At 44.1% G+C, this 16,166-nt stretch overlaps 1 protein-coding gene across 1 annotated transcript in view; it reads right to left on the reverse strand.

The window, feature by feature from the left end:
• The window catches only part of LOC144607764 (inactive phospholipase C-like protein 2), a 123,285-nt gene that overhangs the window by 36,151 nt on the left and 70,968 nt on the right, over nucleotides 1-16,166 (reverse strand). Inside the window, exons 2-3 of the mRNA XM_078424819.1 lie at nucleotides 2,073-4,559; nucleotides 244-447 (exon numbers count right to left, since the gene is read on the reverse strand). Coding sequence (XP_078280945.1) covers nucleotides 244-447; nucleotides 2,073-4,559 — 2,691 coding nt within the window. The remainder of the gene's footprint in view (nucleotides 1-243; nucleotides 448-2,072; nucleotides 4,560-16,166) is intronic.

The raw sequence follows: 16,166 nt of genomic DNA on the forward strand, positions 1-16,166 counted from the left end.
TGTCAACTAGTGTGGTCTCGAGGTGGTGAGATACAAGGGAGCCATAGTCACGTTTCACCTTGACTATGGAAAAGGATTTGCTGCATCGGCAAACATTGTTTTCTTCCACTCCCTTTGACCTGACAGCAGCTCAACAAATTCAGTGCGCAAATTTGTGCAGTGTGGACGTATGCCCTTTAGAAAATGGAAGCATGTCGCTCATGCACACTTTAAATAGCGAGAGGATTGAGTGAATGGACTCACTGTCTCGTAGGCTGCTAGAACCTTCCTGAGGTGGTCTGGAACTGGACCCTGGGCCTCCATGGAAGGATATTGTTCGCTGAGGTTCAGTGTCACGGACACTGTGTTGTCACTGTTCAGTAGCCATGACGACAGAGTTAGAATGCATTGCTTCATGTTCGCTGCAGGAGTCAGACCACACAACTCTTTAAATGAGACCATGGCGTTCTGTGTAAAATACAAATCCATTGTTACTGTATACTGTAGACACAAGCAACTGCAGATGCTGGTGTACAAAACAGACACAAAAGTGCTGGAGTAACTCAACGGGCCAGGCACTATTCCCAGGGGACATACATGGGCATTGTTTTGGGTCAGACTGAGGACCAAAACGTTGCCTGTTCATGGCCTCCAAGATGCTGTCGGACCCGCTGAGCTACTCCACCATTTTGTGTCTTTATGTGTTAAAATATACTGCACACATCCGATCTTGAACTGCAAGTTGGCCACATCGTTCACCTCAGGATCTTTATAATTGATGAATAGTTGAAAAGAAGAAAAGACTAATTTTCAAGAGGACATTAAACCTCATTCTACAAATAATAAGTATCAAAAAAATCTGAATTTTGCCAGTAGATTTTACCTACTGCAAACCTGCAGAAATTTTCACTCATAAAAGTTGACCCTGTAATTATTCGGAAATCCAACACTCATGTACCATGCAAAGGAGTGTCCTAATATTGTGCTCAGTATTGAAGGTCAGTACTGCTACAAAAAAGTTCCTCCATCACATCCAGTACCACTGGCACTGACTGGTATGATTCAGTGGAGAGTGATATTCTCCATTCAAATTTGGTTCTGCGCAAGATTTAAAAAAAATGCTGTTGCCAAACCTTTGTGATATGACTGGCAATTTTGATGGTGTTGGATGTATTAGCCTATTTGAGAAACTCATCCAAAAACCCGTCACATTCCATGTGATGACAGTCAACGCTGTCTTACGCTTGGCATGTCCAGGTTACAACTGGTCATACTCCCACATCCAAAACTAGCTGGGCACGCATCTCTGCTGTCATCTTTGCTGCCAACACAAATTCACCCCGACACTAAACTCTGCTCCCAAACAACACAAACCTGTTCCTTTAAAGTGCCTTGAACCAACCTTGATGTCACAGTGGACCATAGACAAACATCTGATCCACACCAACATTAAGACCACCTTCCCCCACTTCTAGAATACTGGCAAACTCTGGCCCTTCCTCGGTTTACCCTCTGAAACTCCCAATTTTGCCTCTGTTAAACGGATCCAATTATTTCATTGATCACCCATTTCCCATTTTAGAGTCATACAGTGTGGAAACATGCCCTTTTGCCCTCGCCAACCAACATGCCCCATCTCCACTAGTCCCACCTGCCTGCATTTGGCCCATTTCCCTCTAAACCTATCCTATCCATGCACCTGTCCAAATATTTTAAAACATCATGATTGCACCTGCCTCGGCTACCTCCTCCGCCAGCACATTCCATAAACCTACCACCCTTCATGTAAAAAAGTTTCCCCTCAGGTTCCTATTAAATCGTTCTCCCCTCACCTTAAATCTTTGTGAAGCTGAGCACATCCACAGCACTGCTGCCCGAGCCAAACTCACACAGAGACCCATTTACCTATATTGAGTCTCAGTTTGGCAATAATTCCCTTTCAAAATACGCATCCTTGGTTTCAAATCTCCCTATGCTGCACCTTATCACCTCCAACCTCCCCCCAGCCCAACCATCACAAGTCTGTGGTGACGGAAATGGAAGCGAGAACCAGGAGTGCCAAATAAAAGCTACTCATAATACAAACGCCATACCTGTACGTTTTCGCGAAGGTCCATTGCTTCACGTAAGGGCTGGGTGGCTGCTCGAAACACCTCATCAATAACTTTGATCCCTACGGTTTTGGTTGAAGTATATTCTCTCGTCCTTTTGCCCTTGCGCACAGAAAGCCCCCTTTTCTGGGACTTCCCCCCACCTCGTCGATTGCTGACAGCCACATGTATAAATAGGGTTGAGTGAGGGAGAAACTCTCCGGTCAAGGACTGAAGGGGCACATGTCTGTATCCTGCCTGCAGGCATTCAAAGGGGATGGTGTACTGTGCAATGAACTCGTCGCCAATGTAGTCATCATCTAGAACTACAAAACGCAAGAGGGCAAGTTCGGGCAGATTAATTTGAAACTCAAAGCTCTCGTCAAAGATGGGATTGTCATCATGTTGAGTTACCGTCTTAGTCCTCTGTTCTGAGCAGTCGGCTGGAATCCCATGAATCTCCACATACACGTACGGTTCCACAACATCTCCCTTGGCTGCGGAGCCTTTGGGCTTGGGCAGGTTTTGTCCGCTAATGATTTTAATGTGAAGCAACTGGGCTGAGACTCCTGGCAAAGAATCCTTGGCATTAGCGCTGAAGTAGGACACCTCTTCCCTCATGATGGCAGGACGGAGGACATACCCACAGTTTCCGTTCTGTCGAAACCAGCCAATGTTGAGGTCCATCATTAGCCCATGGGTCTGATAGTTCATAGCCACCATTTGGCATCCACACTTCCAGAAGTCCTGAGGATTCATATTACTGGCATCTATTCTCATGGGGCTCGGGTATACCCTGGACAAGAACTTTTTATTATAAATCACAAAGTCCTCTGGATATTCATTGGCGATCCTGCTTGCCGCCACCTCATTAAATGAGCAAATTTCCCAGTATTTCTGATTTCGCCTGGAAACATCAAAGTCCCTAAATTGCACGGACCTACAGTAACTCACCAGGTCCGAGAGTTCTTTTGAAAGCCTCAGCTTTCTTTCCAGGGGTACGCTCAATTGATCTGGACTGTCTTCAGCCAAGCCTTGGCACATTTCAATGCCTTCATCCTCATCACTAACATCTCCTTCAGGATCAGGGCAATTCCCAGGCAACTTCTTTCCCTTAAGGAGAATCTTCCCCTTGAGTTGCTCTGGAGATGGGAGGTAATTGTCCTCTGGGTTAGGGGGGTCCACGTGTAACCTGTCCCCCAGAATCTTCTTCATGTGCTGAGCCATCACTTTCTGCTGTTTGACTGAACACCGCGTCACCAAGCATAGAATCAATGGGTGCTGCGAGGCTACAAAAGCATACTGATTTATCACATCAATAATAGTCCGAAAGGGTATTTGCACTGTCATCAAACTGCCAGCATAAATCAAAGGCTCATTATCTGGGCCATCCCAAATCACGAGTTCAATGCTACGGCATCCCATTTTCAGAGCTCGGATGTACCCATTAATGTCCGAGGAACCCCAGAAATGATCCTCCAGCAGACAAGCATTATGGGATGAATTAATGTAGTAATGAGACAGAGGTTGTGTCATGTCCTGACACACATTTTCATGTTGCAGGTCAAAGAGATGGCACTCAAGTGATAGAAGGTAGTTGGTAAAGCCATCTATCGAAAGGAAACCTTTCTCCTGACCTTCTAGCGATGGCTCATACTTGCGAATAATTTCCAAACACATCTCTTCCGTCAGCCCCTCCATCCCTTGCTCTGCATCCAGAAACAGCATAAGGTCCTTGGAGTCAAGAAATTCTTTATTGCTGGAGAACTGCACGAGCAGAAAATATATCTCTGACCGTGTGCAGAGTTCACAGTAAGCCTCGGTGAAGACCTCCAGGGTGACCTCCGTTCCCAGTTTGTCCTTTGCCTTCTGCAGTTCTTTAAATTTTAGCTCAACGTTTGTTGTCTTCATTCCAGGACTCAACCCTTTGACAAGTTGGACGGCCCGGGTCAGTGGAATGTGGCCTTGAGTACCAACATCCGCTGCATGGAACATCGATTCCAACCAGGATGACTGCAAGCTGTTCTGGTTTGACTCTTTCACGGGAAGTGTATGCTTTTCGTATGAAACCAGGTACCTCAGTCCCATAACCCAAGTGTTCACAATATCTGCAGAACTAGCCACCAAATCCAATGATTCATAGTTCTCTCCATAAATAATTGAGAAAGCACATTCATTGGAAAATTGGTCTGAAACCCCATTATTGCGGAGCAAGGGGGTCTTCTTTCCCAACCTCACCTCTTTGATGGACTTTATGTCAATTTTTGCTTTGTCAGAATCTTTTTTAGAGGGTTCCCATCTCAGCGACCTCATGTCAGAATCAAGAATAAAGTAACGGTTGTACACTCTGGAGTTGGAGCGAACCTTCTTCATCTCACATCCCTCCAGCATGAAGGAGATGCAGGCTGCCGTGCTGCTAATTCTGCGGTCGCTGGGCACGCTGCTGAAAGAGACCGTCTTCTTTCTGTCCCGCCTTTGTCGTGATCCATCCTGAAAGAAACAAACAAATGTACGTAAAGCGATCATTACAGTCAGTATGTTCAGTCCCTTCCCACCTAGACCAGCCCCTCCCCAGGTACTTTCCCCTGCAACCGCAGGAGATGCAACACCTGTCCCTTTACCTCCCCCCTCGACTCCATACAAGGACCCAAACAGTCTTTCCAGGTGAGGCAGAGGTTCACCTGCACCTCCTCCAACCTCATCTACTGTTCCAGGTGTCAACCTCTCTACATCGGTGAGACCAAGCGCAGGCTCGGTGATCATTTCGCTGAACACCTCCGCTCAGTCCGTCTTAACTTACCTGATCTCCCGGTGGCTCAGCACTTCAACTCACCCTCCCATTCCCAATCTGATCTTTCTGGCCTGGGCCTCCTCCATTGTCAGAGTGAGGCCCAGCACAAATTGGAGGAACAGCACTTCATATTTTGCTTGGGTAGTTTACACCCCAGCGGTATGAACATTGACTTCTCCAACTTCAGATAGTCCCTGCTTTCCCTCTCTATCCTCTCCCCCTTCCCAGTTTTCCCACTAGTCTACCCATCTCCAACTACATTCTATCTTTGTCCCTTCCCCCTCCCCTGACATCCGTCTGAAGAAGGGACTCGACCCGAAACGTCACCCATTCCTTCTCACCCGAGATGCTGCCTGATCCACTGAGTTACTCCAGCATTTTGTGTCTCCCTTTAGTTTATTGTCACGTGTACCGAGGTACAGTGAAAAGCTTTTGTTGCTTACTAACCAGTCAGCAGAAAGACAGTACATGACTACAATCGATCCAGTTAGAATGTATAGATACATGGTGAGGGAATAACGTTTAGATAAGGGAGTAGCGTTCAGCAATTGTCTGTTTGCAGCTTTCATAAGAAGGCTATGCTGAACTAGGCAAATGCATATTATAAATTAAATAAATTAATTTGCCATCTACGCCCTTTGCCGTCACCATTTGTTATCCTTATGCAGTTCTCCTTTTTTAAGGTGAAGATGGACTTACATTCATGGCTGAACTCTAAAGATACATTTTTGCCTTGTGTAATAAATATATGATTGGCTCATTCTCAAATGTAATGACTTTCCAGCTACCCTTTCTCAAATGATATTTGTCATTGACATGACATTCACATCCTACCCAAAACAGATTTCCCACAGAAAATTGAAAGTCGTTTATAATAATCATTTTACAAAACAACGGGTTGTAATAGGTGTCGGTGAAGCCCAGTATACTCTATCCCAATCCATTACTCACTCAAACTGCATCAGCAAAATTGCATGTGCGGCAGTCAGCCAAGGGAATAAATTTGTGTTTTTCCTACGAAATGCCCTGACCTGCAAAATATCTTTTGCAGTATTAAGACATATATCAACTGCCCAGGCAGTGGCTGGGCATTAAATTGCTTTCAGCTGAATGCAAAAATAAACCCTCCCAAAAAATGGGAGAGGATTAGGATAAATGCATTCAGCATCCTTTTACGTACCCATGAAGATCTCTTGACAAACCAACCCATTTCCGTAAGCCTATGATCTTCGACAAGCCTGTTGATGAGCAGATGGTGCAAAGATAATTTCTTGTAAATGATCAACATCTTCTGATCTGGTTTGAATGAAATGCATCGAGTTGCCCCTGGAAGAAGCCACACAGCCACACTGCTGATACGGTGGGATAAGCTCTTCCAAATCTGCAGCTAAAATTAGAGCTTGCTGCAATGACGATTATCTGTTAGTTTTAATATGATAACTTATCTCCTTAACATGAATGACTGAGTAATTCATTTGTAGAATAATGCATTTAGAAAAAATCTAAAATGTTTTTCATGATGTCACTACATCGTGAAGAGGCTCCAAGCCCAATGCTCCAGGGATAAAATGGTGAGCCTTTGTAGATTCTTCAGTCTGAAGAAGGGTCTCGTCCCAAAACATCACCTATCCACGTTCTCCAGAAATGTTGCCAGACCCGCCGAGTTACTCCAGCACTTTTGTCCTTTCCTGTTCTCAGTAGCCTGACCGATGAAGTCAAACGTGCCAAATGCTTCTCTCTACCTGTGTCACCACTTTCATGGAGTTATTTACCTGCACCACTTTGTCGTTCTGTTCCATAATACTTCCCTGCGTCCTACCATTTACTGCAAAACCTATATAAACATTATATTTGTACAGAAGAGGAATTTGGGTGGGGCATGGAACAGAAATAAAGAATTCACAGTGATATTGTGGGAAATAATAGAAGATCAATTATTTCAGCTACTTGAATATGAATGTATTCAGGGACAAAATTGCATGAAATCTCTCTTGAGTAGCCTGGCTGTGCTTTCCCCATTATCCATTGTCTCCACCCATGTGCCTATTTTTGGTTACCATTGTGAACTAACTCGTTTACACTGGTAACAGATGTTTTCCTGTGATCCTCCTAAGGCTGCTATCTTCAGCAACAGAGCCCTGCTCAACTTCCTGGTTTCATGCCTGTGACGTGCAGGTACTTGAAAGCTCCAGTGCTGTTCCTCTCCACAGAGCTGGTTCCAACCAGAGTCTGAAGAAGGGTCTCGACCCGAAACGTCACCCATTCCTTCTCTCCCGAGATGCTGCCTGACCTGCTGAGTTACTCCAGCATTTTGTGAATAAATCGGCTGGTTCCAACCTGATGCCGCCAACGATAACCTTCGTTTAACAGCTTGAGGTGAAAGGTGAGGCGTGCAACTCAATAGCACTCAAAAGATGACAAGATTACATTTTGCTCGATCGTACAACATTTCTCAGTGCAATCTTGAAATGATCAGGTTCATCGTACATCAGATAAAAATCAGTCAGGAAAGCAACACCAAAGTTTGAATTAAAGGCTGTGGACAGTTCGTAGAGCAGACCTACAGATTGCACTACACTATATTAAACTGTGATTTACTGATAAAAAAACAAATAACCGTGTTCACTATATATGTTCACTCTTCTTTATGGTTGCTTTGAAACTCTGAAGCAGCTTAGCAACCGCAGTATTGTTCAGATATCAGGAATCCTATTCATTGACATGTCAAGCTCGTCATTCACCGCAACCAGTGGGAGATCATTAAATACACATGTTTTTTGTTTCATCCGTCCCATTTGGAGCTGAGAAAGAATTTTATTGCAAAGGTTTTTTCCAATACTATAGCTCCAATGAGCTGAAAAGTGACATTACTCATGAAGTGTATTGTTAGAACATCACAGGATTAGCAATTCCCTTTTGGTACGGCGGGTGCTCTGTGGACTAGGTCAGGGAGAATGGTCGGCGTGGACTGGTAGGGCCGGACAGGCCTGTTTCCATGCTGTAGTTGTTATATGTTATCTCTAGTCCCTTAAGTAGTTTCAGATGCTTCAATTTAATCCCTGTCAAAATTCTGACGTTCTTTTCGATTGAGGAAAAATTCTCACATATCGAGATCAATGCACAGTATGAAAAGTGTATCTGATTTATTGCTGGACATCAAAATAATTAATTTACGCTGAAGCTCAGAGACACTTCAAAGATTCTTATATTGTTTATATTGTTCAGTCCCCAAGGAGTTCTGCTTCACTGGCACGACACGGAGACATTATGGTGCTGAATACATGTCCCAGAGTTGCTTAGGCGTTCCCCTCCGACATCCTAAAGGAATTTAACAGATTAATGCTCAAACATTAAGTGGTGAGTAACAATCAGGAAAGGAACCACACTTGGAACAATGAAGTACAAGCTCCAGGAAGACGTGATCAAACTAAAGAGTTCTCATCAAGACACATTGTGAACTTTGCATCCAGTTACAGTCACCGAGGCACTGGGGAAACAATTAGGCTCTTCAGAGGAGAGTCCCAAGTGGCGGGAGCTTGGAGCTATTTTGTTTGATAGACTGGTGAAGCTTGCCTGTGTTCTGAAAGGAACTGGGTAGTGATATTATCACGCGATCCAAATTTAAAAGAAAAAGGATTGAGGAGATTATTTCAAAATAAACTATCAAAGTAATAGTTTGGGGGGGCAGGGGGTTGGGGTGGTGACTGGCTGAATTTATGACACTTGGATGGAAGCATGTGCTCATAGAGAATGTTCGGCCCTTGGATTAGCCTTGATTGTGAGCAGTCGGGGATACTCTCTCCTGCCAAACATTACACTGAAGGAACACTGGCCCTCCCAGTTGGAGTAAAAACACCTTTGACACTATTCAAAGAAATGCTGGGAAACGCTCCCAAAACAGTGGCCTATTCTGATCCAGAAATCCGAGCCCTTCCAATCTCCAACCTACACATTAATACAAATGCATGTACGCAATGTACTTGAACACACAGGGAATATCATGATTCAGCCTTGTTCCTACATCATTAAACAAACTTGTCATCAGACACCCCGCTAACTTCAACAAGCTAAACATAGCCCAGAAACTCAGTCAGGGAGGATTCCGACATGCCTTAGATAATCGAGGAAAAAGGTCAGAAGAATCACTTATGGCACTTACTAATTGCACATCCAAAAAGAATTCAATATACTATTACATTCACTATTACATTTCAGTGATGTACTCTGGCCTTATATTTTACAGAAATAAACAGTCCCCAATCTTGTTAATGATTCAACCCATATTTTCTGGAGTTTACATTCAGAGAATTGGACTGAAAGATTTATAAGATATACCTACAATCTGGCAGTATTTTTTACCTGCATTGCAGATATGCACTGTGAATTCCTAACCTGTTTTAGTTTAGTTTAGAGATAGAGTGCAGAAACAGGTCCTTCAGCCCTCCAAGTACGCGCCGACCAACAATCGACACTTGGATGGAAGCATGTACTCATAGAGAATGTTCGGCCCTTGGATTAGCCTTGATTGTGAGCAGTCGGGGATACTCTCTCCTGCCAAACATTACACTGAAGGAACACTGGCCCTCCCAGTTTGAGTAAAAACACCTTTGACACTATTCAAAGAAATGCTGGGGAATGCTCCCAAAACAGTGGTCTATTCTGATCCAGAAATCCGAGCCCTTCCAATCTCCAACCTACACATTAATACAAATGCATGTACATTAATTACTATCCTACACACACTAGGGACAATTTCACATTTATACCAAGCCAATTAGCCTACAAACCTGTCTTTGGAGTGTGGGAGGAAATCGGAGCACCCGGGGAAAACCCACGCAGGTCACGGGGAGAATGTACAAACTCTGTGCAGACAGGGACGGTAGTCAGCATCGAACCAGGGTCTCTGGTGCTGTAAGGCAGCAACACTACTGTTGCGCCCCGTGCCACCCATGCATGATTGATCCCTGCACTCATGAACAAACATGCTGCACCTGTTACCTGTATCATTGCACTAACATTCCCTGCCTCAACCAGAAGGAAGGAGAGGGTAGGAATAGCACTGGGGAGATCAAGTCAAGTCGAGTTGAGTTTATTACCACACGCACAATACGGATACAATGAAAATCGTGCTTGCAGTCGCATCAACAGACTCATTGACTCAGAACACACAGAAACATAAATTACATGTAAAAAGGGTCTGCAACACAGAAAAAAGACTGTGCAAATAAACCCCCAAAACATTTGCAAAACATAGTGCTGAAGTACTTCACTGTGCCAAACAGCATTCCTGGAGAACATGGATAGGTGACGTTTCTGGTTGTGTGGAAGGGTCCTGACCCGAAACGCCACCTATTCGTGTTCTCTAGAGATGCTGCCTGGCCCGCTGAATTACTCAGCACTTTGTGTCTTTTTTTGTACACCAATGTCAGCAGTTCCTTGTTGCTATGTTTACACATTAGTAAGACTGAAAGATGGTGTTTGAGAGAGCCGCCTTTTGGCTGCAGACACAGGCAGATTATTGCTGCAAGGAACTTAAGGACTTTTATTTTGGAAACTCTAATTACAAATTTGCCATTTTATCAGTCGGCACCCAGTTGCTACAGACCTTCGAAAGGACACTGAGGTACTTTCAGGACAATGTATAAGCCTGCTTCCTGCAGGTGTGGGCATGCCAGAGGTCAAGCTGGCAGCAATGCCACCAAGCAATGTCATTCCAACGTAATTGCCTGGTTGTCCATCCAATAGGTTGAGGGTACAAAAGGAGTGGGAAAAGCTTTGCGAAATCCAGTGCCATCAAATTCCTAACGATTTAATTAAATTTGTCATAAAACAGCCAGTCTCTCTGAAAGAAATAAAGTGCTGGAGTAACTCTGCTATTAGATGCCACTGTATTTGAAATCCATTTCCCTTCTCCATGCTTGTCTCATTCCTCCTGCCAAATATTCTCTTTATAGTGTAATTAAATTCTCTTGCAAACGTAAAGAGGCTCTTAAAGGGCACAGAAGCTGTAACAGTATAAGAGAAGCAAGTATGAGACAAAAAATAACCCGATCCACTGGAATGTTTGCCTAGAATAAAAGGTACAGAGAAACACCAGAGGAAAAGGTATCGAATCAAACCTTCTCACAGGAAGTTGAGAGTTTACTTATTTCTTCTGCAACTTAAGGGCCTGTCCCACTTTAGGCGATTTTAAGGCGACTGCCGGCGACTAGGCTGTCGCCGACAGTTCGCCAGGGTGTCGCGGGCATGATCGTGAGGAGTCTTCCAAGAATCGTAGTGGATCTCAGCGTGTCGCTGAGAAATCAACTGAAGTGGAATTTCTCGGCGACAGCTGGCTCGTCGCCAGGTATCGTTGCTTATTGCGGGCGCTGTCGCATGCTGTCCCCAGGTTTGCTAGGTTCTGTTAGATGCATTTAGAAGCACATAATATTAAAATAAGTAAAGTCATTTGTAGTTATCATAAAATACTTGTGTTTAATCAATTTATTTACCATTAGGATATTTGATAGGTAGATTGGAGGCGACAGTTTGACGGTCAGGTAAGCGTGGGAATTCTTGCGATGTTTATGGCCATCAGCGATTACATTTAAAGTAGGGTCCCAACCCAGATATGCAACCCAGAAACCAGATATGCATCTGCCGTACATTTACAAAGAATGCCCACACTCCACACAAAAATCCATTTAACCACTTTTAAAATTAAATTTCTTAATACTGCTATTAATAAACTGGAAGTCAATCCAGTTTATGCCTTGTTACCGGGAAGCTTGGTTTTCAAGTAATCCGGGAAAGATGTTATATTTCAAAACTCTCAAGTAATTACCAACTTGTCAGTGATTTCAGCGAAAATTAGGACGCAGGAGAAGCATTGACAGCATGGGAATTTTCGCAATGTTTCCGAAGACGGTGTAATCTCGACCTGACTCGGCATTGCCGTGGTCATTGTCGTCGGGTAAAATAAAATTTTGGCGATCTGCTACGACTTGACAGTCGCCGGCAGTCGCCTAAAAAATCGCCTAAGTGGGACAGGCCCTTTAGAGGTTTGGCTGGGAGTGTGTTGGCCTGGGAATGCTACAGGGCATGGGGAAATCTAAATAAAAGTTTATCTCTTTCAAGAGTCACAAGTATCTCTTCCAAGAGTCACAAGTATCTCCTTTAACTCCAGTGTCCAATCAATCCATATTCCTCCTCAGTTACCGCACGTCAGCTCACACATTGAGCCACACTATTTTACCATCATCTCCTTGAATTTATCCAAAGTAGATTGGAGCAGCCTTCCCCCATTTCAATTGGCACCGCATCCTCTAGTACATTAAATTCGCACCTTCAATTTTTCCATGGCTCATCGTCACACCTTATTGTGAGTTCCTTCATCCTCCAAGTACCTGACACACTGGCCCACCTTTCAAATTCCAACCTTCCATTGTTTCATTGTTTCCTCTTCTGATTTTACACATTACCTCCTTTTCCCATCTCCTCCTCTTTATTACCAGTCTTTGACCCGAATCTCCCACCTCTGTTTCTCCTTCCGCAAATGCTGCCTAGCCTGCTAAATGTTTCCAGCGGGTCCGGTTTTAATTTCAGATTTCCAACATTGGTTGTATTTTGATTTGGGAATTTAAATTCAGTTTTCTTCTACATCACAGCAAGGTGAGGCTGCGGTTGAGTTGCTTGCTGCCTTTACAGCACCAGCGAAAGTTGCCCCTTCCTGTTGTTCTTGTCACAGGGATGACAGAGAAGGGAAATGCTCTCAATCAATATGTAGGAAGGACCTGGAGATGCTGGTTCACACCGAAGATGGACACAAAATGCTGGAGTAATTCAGCAGATCAGGCAACATCTCTGGAGAAAAGGAATAGGTGACATTTCGGGTCTAAACCTTTCTTCAGACGGAGAGTCAGGGCAGAGGGAAACTGGAAGTATGAAAAGATGCAGAACAAATCAGAGCCGGCACTGATGACCAAAGAATGGTGGAGCCCACAAAGGTCCATTGTTGGCTGTGGAAGGGGCGATATCGAAGGGATACGAACAGTGAAACTAGCAAGACAACTAGGGAGGGGCAGGGTCGGAGAGAGAAGGAATGTAAAGGTTATTTGAGATTAGAGAAATCAATATTCATACCACTGGGTTGTAAGCTACCCATGCAAAATATGAGGTGCTGTTCCTCCATTTTGCGTGTGGCCTCACTCTGACAGTGGAGGAGGCTCAGGACAGAAAGGTCAGTATGGGAATGGGAAGGGGGAGTTAAAGTGTTTGGTAATGCGTGCGGTTGGTGCAGCACATCTTGTAAATCATAAATATTGTCATGACAACGTGCCGGTCAAGTGTGCAATTAAAATTATCCAAATTAGTCACCTTGCTCACGAGCCATATAAACAGCAGTTCTGTGATTGTTATGCAGCATTTGGACTGATAGACAAGCTAGCCTTTCAAATCTGGCACAGTTCTATTAAATAAGAATTCAATTAAATGTCTGTTGCAGAGATCACCTCAGCATCATTTCTCAATAGTCAAGAGGGCTTAATTGTCATATGGTCACGAGGAATAGTAGATTTAGGCCATTCGGCCCATCAAGTCCACTCTGCCATTAAATCATGGCTGATCTATCTCTCCCTCCTAACGCCATTCTCCTGCCTTCTCCCCATAACCTCCGACACCCGTACTAATCAAGAATCTATCTATCTCTGCCTTAAAAATATCCACTGACTTGGCCTCCACAGCCTTCTGTAGCAAAGAATTTCACAGATTCACCACCCTCTGACTAAAGGGATTTCTCCTCATCTCCTTCCTAAAAGAATGTCCTTTAATTCTGAGGCTCTGACCTCTAATCCTAGACTCTCCCAATAGTGGAAACATCCTCTCCACATCCACTCTACGCCTTCCACTATTCTGTACGTTTCAATGTGGGCCCACCTCAATCTTTGAAACTCCAGTGAGTACAGGCCCAGTGCTGACAAACACTCATCATAGGTTAACCTACTCATAATCTGCTCATTCATATGTACCGTCAAGGGAACAATGAAATTCTTGCTTGCAGCAACATAAACACAATACCTCCTGTAAACACAATACCCATAGATAATATATAAGCAAAAGAAAATCAATAAATTAAAAGCCCCAATTCCAGCTAGGCTGACTTGTCCCCTTTGGCATCCACTCTGATAAACAGCAGAAACCGGTGCTAAAATCAAGGATAACCTGAGGCTCAGCCACCAATGACTCTCAGTGGTGAAATTTATGAATCATATTGGACAGACTAAATAAAAACACGTGGAGACGAGGAGCAGGGTTTACTTTTAGAAGAGCAGAGTACAAAAATAATAACATAAGTTAAAAGTTGTAAAAGCACGATAAGTGCGAACACTTCACGAGAGCAACTTTGGGCATTCTGTCTGCTACTGCTGACCCCAGGCTTCGTAACCAAAGACAGCCCAGGTCAAGCGATGGAAGTGGTTACACTGAGAACCAATTGAAGTAAATGAGTCATGTGTCACCACTTCCCTCCTCCCGCACTCACCGAGCCCGGCTTACACTGGGCACGTTGCTATGATTCAGCTACTGATTCGCGAGAAATGCAATGGCACAATGCAAGCACGGAATGGGCAAAACGAACAGTTCTGTGGGCAATCTGTGAGACCCTGGCAGACGAAAAGGAAAGTTCTTTCCTCCCCTGTGTGCTGAATAAACGCTGAATTCATGCTTCGCTAATTTATGCCTTGGAGCTAATTTCTCAAGAAAGAATTCCCTCTTTGTAATTGATTAAATTATTCTGCCGAGGACAAGTGAAGCTCTGTGAGCAATTCCCAGGGATTTTAGTCTTTGCAAGACCGTGACAGGAGTGATGAGCTAGGTCTGGAAACCAGGGCTGGTTATTATCAAGTTGCCTGGGAAAAAAACATCTTTCGCAACTATTATCACATGGGCTCCTCTCAGATATCAGTGAAGTATAATCAAACCCAATATCCAGCTATACATTCCACATCATTTCCCCATGATCTATTTTTTTTCTGCTTGGAGAACATATTAGAATTTCCAACAATTCATTGGGAAGACAAAAGCAAAATCCTTCAGATGTGAATCTGAACTTAAAATAATACTCTGAATATTGCAATGAGCCCTGTTGAGAGGCAATCGAGACAAAGCATGAAGGTTTTTCCTCTCACAAAAAGGTTTTATCTATCATGAAGACTCCCTCCATTAGTTTCTGATTTTATTTGGCATCGGTATTTATTTGTTATTGCCAGGGTACTGAGATGCAGTGGAGAACATTATTTTGTGTGCTTTCCAGGCAAATCATACCATACACGCGTACCACAGGTAAGGCAGCTCAGAATTCCTTCTGGACGGCACTCAGTGCACCATGCCAACACGCAAATCCTTCCTTTATCTCTATCAATGTTAATCAGACTTGGTGCAGTGCTGACAAGAGTACAATGAAGGCTTTAGTACGATTTAGCTGGATGCCATCAGAAGGTCAGGCAGCATGCTTATTTCAGTTTCCCATCATCTGCATGGGTTTTGGTGCAATGAAGTTCATCTGTGGACACCAGATTCAAGCAACCTTACGTGTATCACCCAGCGTCTGCTCCTAGCTCTGTTAATTCAGTCCCTGCCACAACAAAACACACAATGACAACCCATCCAGCAACTCTCAAACCTCACCATCTACCACAGAGCAAGAGCAACAGGTGTGTGTGTGCGTGCACCTTCTTCCATTGTCACTAAATCACAAACCTGGGACCCCCAAACCAATCATAGCTTTAAGGTGAGAGAGTTCGTTTGTTATTTTTATATTAGAGGGTGGCAAGTGTCTGGAACGTGCTGCCAGGGGTGGTGGTGGAGGCAGATATGATAGTGGCATTTAAGGGGCTTCTGGATAGGCACATGAATATGTAGGGAATGGATGGATGTGGAATATGTGCAGGCAAATAAGAATTGGCATTATGTTTGGCACAGACATTGTGGCCTGAAGGGCCATAGTGTTCTATGGTCTAAAACCCGGTGGAATGGGAAGGATTGCTTCAAGCTACACCTAACTGGATTTGGAGGGTCAGCCCAATAATCCGACTGCAGCCAAACCAGGTAAGTGGAGGCTGGGACAGTGGGCTCTAGGCTGGATGTTTGACACAATCACCAAACTCTGCTGCAAAGTCTTGCATGTGGAGAATGAAGGGCATTGACTGTGGACATTCAAACAGCGAACTAGATATAGCCACACGCTGTGATTGGAGATAAAGTGAAATCTGGTCTGATGCCGGAACGAGGAAGTTGATCCACTCCATGACAAACTGCCTGCAGCCAGTCAA

Source organism: Rhinoraja longicauda, chromosome 29 (genome assembly GCF_053455715.1).
Source record: "Rhinoraja longicauda isolate Sanriku21f chromosome 29, sRhiLon1.1, whole genome shotgun sequence".
NCBI lineage: Eukaryota > Metazoa > Chordata > Chondrichthyes > Rajiformes > Arhynchobatidae > Rhinoraja > Rhinoraja longicauda.